Genomic DNA, 10,160 nt, shown 5'->3' on the forward strand with positions numbered 1-10,160 from the left:
GATTTAGATGCTAGTGGTAAATTGCAACCTTTGACAGAAACGCCTGAGATTTACTGAGAAAATCAATAGATGATTCAAACAGTCCAACACTCAGAAAGGCAGATAACATCTCTCCAGCAAGAGCTGCTGTTGATATGCACGACCAGTGGTGCTTGTTACTGTGACTGCTAATAGCCTGCTGAGATGGAGTACTGCAGGATGGGACAGGACCGGTGTGAGTGCACAACCACAGCACAGATCTGCCCCGTTTTGCCCAGCCATGTCAGTGTCATTCCTGGTGTCATGACTGGAGCAGCTGAGCCCCATGCCAAGCGCTGCAGGGCCTCCTCCCTCCCTCTTGTGCTGTCCCTGGGTCTCTGCCTGCAGCACTGGCAGCCCAGCGCCACAGCTGGGAGCAGGATGCCACGGGGCTGCCCCAAACGCAGAGGAGGTTGCCCTAAGAAAAGCCCATGCGTAAGGACCGGTGATAGCCTCTTTTATTTACACAAGGGATCACATGCTGAACAAGGACACTAGTGCCACTAAAGTACCCGTAACAGCAGGATTCTGTGCTTTATTCACAGGACAAAATATTGGTACAACACGTTTCAAAGACGTTTTGTTTCAAGCAGATACATCTCATCCTCTTGATAGCCACACTGCTCTGCAGGGACAGAAGGCAGTGGGCAGCAGAGCCCTGCCTGCCTTGGGCACATCCTCTGTTCCAGGTGCCCCGGGTCCCTTTGGGGTGCTGAGGAGGGACATACCCTGGAAGTGGGGCCATCACCACAGCACCGACACACAGGACTCCACAGCTGTGCATTGGGATGGCAGCACCTGTGACACCTGCGGGCACTGTGGTCCTGTCCCTGCTCACCCCGCAGCAGCCTGGCCCCCTCCTGCCATGCTGCGGCTGCAGGAAGAATGGGGCTGTGCAGGTCTTGGCCCTGCCCTCCCATTGCTCCATGGAAGACTGCAGCTCATGTCACCGCAGCTCTGCTCCCGGCTGCTCATTCCCACCTGAAGTCCTGCCCGACTGTTTCATAGAACTTGATGTTGTAAGGTCTGTAAAAGTCCCGAAGCTGCTCTATCACCTCGGGGTCTATCTGCACGTGAGTCCTCCCCTTGGATTTGCCCAGGCAGCGCGGTGAGCTGTTGCTCTCTGTTTTTTTCAGGCAAGGAAAGCCTTTTGTCTTGTTGAAGTAGAAGTGCTTGTCGGTGATGACGCGCCGGATGCCCAGGAAGTCCTGCACCTTGCCCATCTCCCCAGCTGGGTCGGTGATCAGCTTCTCCCCACTGACAAAGTGGATCTGAGAGAGGGGGAAGTACTGCAGCCAGCTCTGCAGGTGCACGGCGTACATCCCGATACGGATGGCGTTCCAGGAGGTGTCCACCAGCCCCAGGCTGCGGTTGCGGAAGGACAGCCCCTCGAAGGTGGGGATGTCAGGCTTCTTGGAGAGCGTCTGCGTGTAGTCCGAGATGGCGCGGGTGACAGGGTTGCGCACCACCACGATCAGCTTGGTGTCCCGTGACATGTTGAAGATCCGCCGTGGGGCCTCCTTGGTGACAAAGTAGCTGGGGGTCTTCTCCACCGTGATCTGGCTGTCGAGTGTGCGTGGCATCAGGCTCCTGCAAGCAGAAAATGAGGTGGTGAGGAGCAGAACCAGGCTGGCAGGGTGTCCTTTCCCAGCAGGACCGGAGGGTAGGAGGACACAGCTCCCTCCTGTAGTACTGCAGGGGCTGCCCCAGCCATGTCCCGTCCCAGCTCCTGCAGGGGCTGTACCTACCTGGGATGCTCAGCCCCAAGGGCCCAGAGCCATGAAGGACAGAGGTGAAGGCACTGCCCTGGAGAGGTGCTATGCAGTAGCTGTGGCAGCTCCATCTCCACTGGTGCTGAATTCACCAGCTTCAGGGCAATGTGTGAGTTCACCCTGCAGCCATCTGCCCTGACCTCTGCCATGGCATTAACTATGAGAAAATCTCTGTGGAGCCTCCAGTTCATTCATCATATATTGCTACACTGGTTGCCATTCCCAAAAGAAATTACAGCTGCTCCTTCTGGAACTGCTGCAATTGCCCCTGCCATCATTGCTCTATGATTCTGCTGGTCACCACTAGTGTGAGCCAAGTGCCAGCCCCAAGTGCAGCCCCACTCCATGGGATCACAGCTGTCCCCACCTATGCCTGGCCCCCAGCAGCCCCACACAGCCCTGGTGCCCATCTCTGGGTGAAGGCAGAGCCGCAGGGCTGGAAGTGCCGGGGCAGGCAGCCCTGCTTAGTGCTAATTAAATCATTTGCTTTGATGCATGAACATCCAAATCAAATAAAATCTAATGGGACGGAAAGATTTATAAATTGGCCTTGTATTACCAGAGTCAACCCTTAGATCCATTGCAGCAGGAGAGCAGGGTGCCTGCATTGTGCCAGGAGCTGGAACAAGCCCCCTGCGGGTCACTGCCACTGTGACAGCACTGGGCATACGGCAGCACTGCCAACAGCAGCACTGCTGGGATTGAGGAGAGGGGGACCCAAAGTCTGACTGAGGGGTCTGGGACAACACCTGTTCTGATGGCATCCTTTTGGTTGGGCTGCGAGCAGAATAGCTTCTCCTCCACCTTCAGGGCTTTGGAAGGAACAAGGATACAACGGTGCTGGACACAGATGGCTGCAGCACTGCCCAGTGCTCTGAGCATGCACTGGGGAGTGCACCCCAAGGGCCTCACTGTGCTCACAGGCACTTCATGTTTCAATTATGTTTATTGCTCAAAAGCATCTGTTACTTCTTCTACGCTGCAGTGGAAGTTAGTGGCTCGCTGATTACAATTCAGTAGTGAGCTGTAAGGCACAGACGCTGCCTGGGGAGAGCTTTACCATGAGCTCTGAGATGTGCATCCAGGAAGGCTTTGCTGGCAACAAACCCTGCATGCTGCAACCAGGGACCTGCTGCAGCTGCTCAGTGTGGGGGTTGTGAGTCCCTGGGGCTCCTGCAATCGAATAGGCAAAGTCATGTGGCTGCACAGGAGTGCAAGGGAACCAGGGCAGTGAGGCACAGGAGGAGCTGGTGCAGCAGTCATCTTAATAGAGTTGGCAATATTGATGTGTGGGCTCGCCCAGCAAAGCCTCAGGACAGGAGCAGTCACAGAAAGCAAACATCAGAGCACTGCCTGCAGCCGTTCCGCTGGAGAGCACCGGCACTGCTTTATTCATGGGATAACTCTGCATGGCCATGCCTCTTCCTGGCATACTGCAGCATGCATAGAAAGATGCACCCACCTGCTGGCTGCAAGCAGAGACCTTCTGGGGGGTTACCTTCAGCTCAGCACCCACTGCAGGGTCCCCAGTGCAATGTCCTCAGCCCCTGGCACTGGTTGAGAGCTGCAGACAGAAACCCAACAGCTGACCCAGCCCAGAGGGGACTCATCTAGGCATGGTGCTGCTGGCCTTGCAGCCCTCACCTGCTCTTGATCAGTTCTTTTGTTTGAAAGAGAACTAATTCGCTAGCATAAATTAATAGAAATGTTTTACATAGGTACCCGAGCACAGCCGTGGCTTAATTGGCCTTTCTGACTGCTCTGCTCCAAACCCCATAAATCCAGATTATGATTCCCATTGTTTAATGACTGTCAGGAAGTGCTAATTTAGTGCCAGGCACCACTGCTGCTATCTCCATATCACAAACAAGTTTTGGTGTAAATCAGTGCAGGACAGCTTTATAAGCGAACTGCCGTTACAATATATTGTTGGAGAATCATAAAACTGCTGTTTCATTAATGGCTCATCTTCAGGCTTGTTAGACTTTCATTACGTGAGCTAATAGGTCCACGTATTTAAAAAATGAAATTACAGGTTCTAATCAATTATGAAAAACACAAAATCTCCGCATAATAAATTACGGAAATGAGACAGGAGTTGTTTTCTTTTTAAATGGACTCCCAGTGTTCGCTGCTCCTGAACAACAGAGACTGCTGAGACAACAAAACCCAGCCCGAATAGATAAATAAATCACCAGCAAAACCGTGCGAGGGGGAGAAATGTCATCCACACATTCATCTTTGTGTTAACGGCGGGATCCCCAGAGCTGCAGGAGCTGGGAAATGCATTGCAAACTTAATTACAGTTGACTTTAAAATGATATTTTTGGACTTTTGCATTCCGAAAGTTATTTGCATACAAATAGCATGTCACATAGTTTTAAGCCCAGGGCTGGCACGTTCGGGTTTGAAGGCTTTCAGCACCTGCACGGTGCTGTGGGTGCAGTGGGCTCCTTCCTGGGTGCTCCTTAGCCAAAGATGCAGCAGGTTGCAGTGCCGGACCCCTGCCAGAGCCAGTGCCAGTGCAGTGACATCCTGGTGACATGGAAGGGCCAGGCTCACTGCAGCACTCTCAGGTGCGGGATGTGCATAGGTGAGACATGAATGCTGCTGGCTCCAGGGCTGCTGCTGGGTGTTCAGGGGTTCACTTGCATGGCCAAACTTGGGGACCAGGATGATGCCACCATCATAACTGCTCACAGCACCCTGGGGCTGCAGCAACCAGACTGGAACTGTCCCTCTGGCGGCGTGTGCACGATGTGCTTTGTCCTGGTGAAGAGAATCTGCGACGCAGCAGAAACGCAGGAGGTTAAAGCTGTTGCTGAGTGAGCAGCAGGGCATGGACGTGTCTGCGGACGTGGCAGGGCGAGCTCCACAATGGTCTCACTGAAGCAGTGTGGGCTGCAGAGCAGCCGTTCCCCTCACCTGCCCCGGTGATCAGCTGTGGGAGCAGGGACAGGTCCTGGGGCTGTGGGAGCAGTCGGAGGATCTCCTTCCAGGAGGCACTGTCTAGTGATGCAGCTCCTTTGCCACTCCCAATGCATTCCTTCAGCTTTCTCCTTCATTTGCTTTTAATTGTGCTTGCCAAAAACGCTGGGAGTGATTACCAGGAGTATCTCATCACCAGGGGTATTGCAGCTCTCCATGCTCTTGGCTGTGGGATGCCAACATCCACTCACCAGTGCCCTTCAGTCACCCCGGCACTTCTCAGCCCTCCCTGGCATAGTGCTCCTTGCACACACATTCTGCTTGGCTGACAGTGTGGGACAGCTGACAGCCCCTTCCCCAGGACACAGCAGGGCCCTGCACAGCTGCAGACACATGGGGAAGAAGGCAGAGCCTCCCCAGCAGAGCACAGGGCTGCACTGCCAAAGGTGCCCCACTGCCACTCTGGTTGCCCAGGGTGCAACCCAGGGATGTGCATCAAACCTGCTAGGCATCCCCAGCTCCAGCAAATCCCCTGCTCACTGCACTAATCTGGCTGGAGATACAGCAGTAATTCCTCTTGAATTAGAGATTATTTTTATTGTAGTTACTAAATTCTTAAAGCCCTTTAGTACACTGCAGACAAGCATTAATGCTCTCTCCCAACCTGTGAATCAACACCTGCCTGGAAGGAGTTAACTTCTCTCCAGCACCTTTCCCAGACCTGAATTATTAATTCTCTCATAATCTGCCTTTGGGCACCCTGCAGTCCCTACAACACTCCCACATTAAAGAAACATACGCTCCCTTGCTGGCTACGTTGCTTTGATGTTGAACATGCGTGAAACACTCTCCCAGGGATAAATTTGTACAAAAATTCATCAGATGATTGAGATATTGCGGATCAACATGCACGGGGGGAGCATGTGCTCAGTAATCCCGTTATGGCTCTGCCTTCAGCCTGCACAGTGCTGCACGAAGCACTGCCAGCTCCAGGCAAATATTTGCTGCCGCCACTCGCTGTGTGCAGAGGATTTGGCGGGTGCAGCCAGAGCTCTCCTCGGAGGCCACAGACTGATGTGTGCACAGTCCTGGACTTCAGCCACTCGTCGGCACAAAACCAAACTGTTTAATTTGGCCAAAAAAAAATCCCCCGTGCTGGCTCTGGTGGGAGGGCTGAGTGTGTTGCTGCGTGCAGGCTCTGCACCTGTAGCTGTGATATGCTACTTGGACACAGAGCGAGGTGACCATGGCTGGGAGGATGCAAGTGCCATGCTGTGCCCTGTCACACCATACCGTGCTGTGCCATGCCAAGCCATGCAGTGCTGTTCCACCCCATGCTGTGCCATACCAAGCATGGTGGGACTGCAAACAGTGTCAGTAGATGAAAGCTCTAGCACAGCTCCACGAAGATTTTAGCAAAACTGGGTCAAGCATGCGAGAAACTGAGGTGTGAGGAAGATAAAAGAAGCTCTCACCAGCAGAGTGACATTGCAGCAGACTTTCAGGACACAGCCTACAGCAACTGACACCAGAACAGCTGCTGCTCATGCAGGGACATGGCGCTGGGAGCAGCCACAGCCCCGGCCCCAGGTGGGGAATGCGGATGGCAGCACTGTGGGATCTCTGGCAGTAGGGCTTTGTCGCTGCTCAGCCCCGCGGGGTGGGCTCAGCACCATCCCCTAAAGCTGTATGGTTCAGGGAATCTGTCCACACTGGGAAAGTGCTGTGCTGAGAGGAGACCCAGAAAAAGCACAGCCCAGCCCCAGGCAGCGCGGGGTGTTAATGACAGAGCAGCTCCCTTTAATAAATGTTTATGTTCAAAGAACTTACACCAGTGCTCACAGACAGATAATGAGGGACATTTCAATGCATAAAAGCAGTGTGAACACAGTAATTAACTTTGTTGCTGATTCATTTTTAATCATTCAAATGCTCCAGAGATTTGCGGTGTCCTTTAAGTCAACACAGTCTTTTCCAAAAGGCACACTGCTGCTGACCGTCACGCACAGAGGCACCGTGCAGCTCCCCTCTTCCTGAACATCCCTGCCCCAAATCCCAGAGCTGAGCTGAGAGCTGCTGGGGGAGCTGCAGCTCATGCGGATCCCTCATACAGCCACACACAGCACCCGGGGGCTGGGGGCATTGCAGCACAGCAGCTCCCATGGGCACTGCAGGCTATGTGCAGCCCCTGATAGGTGCCAACAGCATCCTTCGCATCTCAGATTTGGAGCCCACAGCCATGCTGGGATCCGAGCATAATCTCATGCCAAGAAATGAAGGTTAGAACAAATTGCAGGGCTTACAAACAAGGTCATGGAAGACAGAACGGGAACACGCATCATTAACACTGAAGACTCAATGCTCTGCAAGGAGGTACCTTCCCGTGCCTTCCCAGCACCCTGGAGGGGAAGTTCCCATGCACTGTGGTCACTATTGGGGTCAGTGCCTTGCCAGCAGTCCTATGCTCTGCTCTGGGGCACTGCAGCCCCTGCGAGGCCATGCACCCATCCTCTGAGCCACGGCCCTGTCTGAAGTCAAGGAAACTTCAAAGCATCCTTGAAGCTTGCTGCCTTCCTCTCTTCTTGCTAATTAACTTTAGCAAAATGCACTGTCAGTCAAGCCCACAAAACAGTATGTGTCGTTGGGCGAAACCTAATGGGCTCCCATTTGTGTGAGAGCCAACGTGGCCATTAGCAGAGAGCAATTAGTGAGGCGGAGTGCAGGAGCCAGGGTTTGCAGCTCCCTCCTGCAGGTGCAGGGGAACGTGAGCATTTCCCTCTCACCTGGGGTTCTGCTCCCTCCCCAGAGAAGGTGCATGGCCCATAGCTGGGCAGTGCCTGGGAGTCCCAGCTGCCACAAACCACTACAAAGACAAGTGCTGGAGCACCCCATGGGGTCACACAGGAATCCTGGAAAGCTGCACCCCAAGCTGCCGTTCAAAGTTAACTGCAAATTAAATGACTCCGCTTTCTCTGTGTTCTGGAAAATATTGAAGGTTATTGGCACACTGCTGCAGCAGGAAAAGCTCCATATTGTGCATTGAGCCCAAAATTGGTGATGAATCGATCCTCCCCAGTAGCTGGCCGGTTGGTTTCGGTTGTCTTAAAACAGATCTTGCTAAAAATACCTTTCCTGTAGTGTTTCTCTTGCTAATGAGGAGGATGAGAATGGTTGATGGGTACTGGGAACGGCAAGGGTAGGTTTGGTTGGCCGCTAAGGAGGCAGCGCCTGGGCAGCACGGGGAGCAGAGGGGTTAAGACTGGCTGCTCACCGAGGACAGCATTCGCCCTTCCACACAGCCCACGTCTCCAGTGGTCCCAGTGTGTCCCCTCTCTCCCATGGATGACAGCTGCTGGCTGTGCTGCCATCAACCCCTCGCTGGGTGCCAGCGCTGCCTTTCCCCTGCTCCCCGCTCTCCTGGCAGGGCGACAGCAGCTCATCGCGCTGAGCATTAGACCTGCTCCACATTTAATTGCTCCACTTGCAAGGAGTAAAATCAATTCCACACTTTGTACATTAGCAGCCGCCGCGCTTAAGTTTTGGCACATTTGTAAGATTAAAAAAAAAAAAAAAGTAATAAAACCCGGGAAGTGTCATTTAATTGTTTTATCTGAAGTACTTTGGAGACTCCGCTGTCCTGATGTGATCTCTCCATTGATCTAGACACAACTCCAGGCCCCGCAGCACCCAGCCATGCTCTCATCACCACCATGAGTTTCAGTCCTCCGCTGCCAGCGAGGCTCTCAGCCCTGAGCTCCCCTGCCCCATTGGAACCCAGGGGGCCTACAAGGCCCAGGACAGTGCCACTTCTCAGCCAGATGCAAGGCACACAGAGTTCCTACTGGGCTTGGGGCTCAGCATGACCCTGCTCCTCACCCACCCTGCTACACCAGGGCCCTTTGACCAAACTGCTGCAGCTCCTGTCATTGTCTGAATGTATCGCAGAATCATCCTTCATGGCTTTTAGACAATCTGAAGTTCCTTTAGGACAGTAAAAAAGCTTCAGAGCTCTCCACCTGCACCCATGTTAGCTCACCAGTCACCTGCCAGCAGAACCATTGCACACAGAGAAGCACACTTCTGGTTACACGGCTCTTCATGATTCTGGCTGCCTGCACCCCCTGACAGCCCTCCTGCTGCAGTGTTAGGGCTGGCACCCTGGGCAGGGATGCTGGAGGACCAGCCCAGCACCCCAGTGATGCACAGAGTGGCTTTGACCCACTCGCAGTCAGCAAGCAGCATCCTGACGCCACAGGCATGACTCATGTCTGGCCTGCACAGAGAGAAACACAGGGATCCCCGAAGGGCCAAGAGGGAGCATCACATCACACTGCCTCCCAATGCCTTCAGGAGCCGATGAGCATCACTCTGCTCAGGAAAAGGGGAAGAGAGCAGAGCCGGGTGCACAGCCCCACAGCCAGCTGCATTGCTCCCCGCCCACCTGTGCCGGGCATCCTCCCCTGTTGCACGTTCACAGGCATTGGGTATGACCAAGCCTCCTCCGCTTCCCGAGGCCGATGCCCCACGAGCACCCAGCCCTGCCTGAGAGCTGCCCAGGGCTCCCGCAGTGCTCACCGCAGCACGCTGAGCAGGATCCAGCCAGCATGCAGCCAGGACTGTGGGTCCTCTCTGAGCATCACCAAACAGTCCACAAAAGCCTTTACTTAAATTAAAATCTCACCATCTCCTCCTGGAGATGCACTCGCTGTTCTCTGCGAATTATGAGGGATCGCGGGCACACGCTCCCTTATCTGACTCGAGGCACACGGGGCACAGGAGGACGTTCTGCCCTCTCACAGACCCTGAGATAAAAGCTGTCGGCAGTGGGGCTTTGAGGGACGCCGCGCAGCGCAGCGCAGCCGTACCGGGGCGGTCGTGGATCGGAGACCGCTTCTCAGCGGTGCGTGCATCCCCTGATGAGACGGAGTCGTTGGCACCGCCCGGGCTGCAGCGAAGGGACCGGCTGGGCACGGGCTGTGGCCGCCGCGCCGGGACCTTCCCAGCCGCCTGCGCTCAGCCTCGCCCCGGGGATGCGCGGGAGTTGAAAGGCTCCGCAACCGCTCCGCGCAGAGCCGCGATTCCCCCCGCCCGTCGCCCGCACCGCCGGCACGGCCCAGAGAGGTGCGGGGAGCCCGAGCCGGGCGGGCAGCTCGGGGTAGGAGAGGCGCGGGGCAGCGCGGAGCGACGTCGCCCCCGGGGCCGTTCCCGTTCCCGTAGCAGCGCTCACCTGTACCACTCCAGCCCGCGGTCGTAGTTGCGGTCGAAGAAGTGGGGCTCGGTGCCTAGGGCGCGCACGTCGGGGTGCACGCGGATGAACTCCAGCACGGCGCGGGTGCCGCCCTTCTTGACGCCCACCACGATGGCCTGCGGCAGCCGCTTGCTGCCCGGACGGGCCGGGCCCGGGGCGCTGCCGGCGGGCGGGGCCGGGGGCTCCCGAGGGCG

The 10,160-nt window shown here is 55.4% G+C and overlaps 1 protein-coding gene across 1 annotated transcript; it reads right to left on the reverse strand.

Moving 5' to 3' along the window:
• Positions 1 to 491: 491 nt before the first annotated feature.
• LOC122155405 (heparan sulfate glucosamine 3-O-sulfotransferase 2) lies at positions 492 to 10,157 on the reverse strand (the record flags this gene model as incomplete). The annotated part of the gene is made up of 2 exons (XM_042809236.1): positions 492 to 1,608; positions 9,946 to 10,157. Coding segments are annotated over 2 exons (831 nt in total), but the record flags the coding sequence as incomplete, so codon positions are not given.
• Between the last annotated feature and the right edge of the window lie 3 nt (positions 10,158 to 10,160).

The sequence above is a fragment of the Centrocercus urophasianus genome, unplaced genomic scaffold, assembly GCF_019232065.1.
Source record: "Centrocercus urophasianus isolate 14NV4802_14NV808 unplaced genomic scaffold, USGS_Curo_1.0 seq_1133, whole genome shotgun sequence".
Lineage (NCBI taxonomy): Eukaryota > Metazoa > Chordata > Aves > Galliformes > Phasianidae > Centrocercus > Centrocercus urophasianus.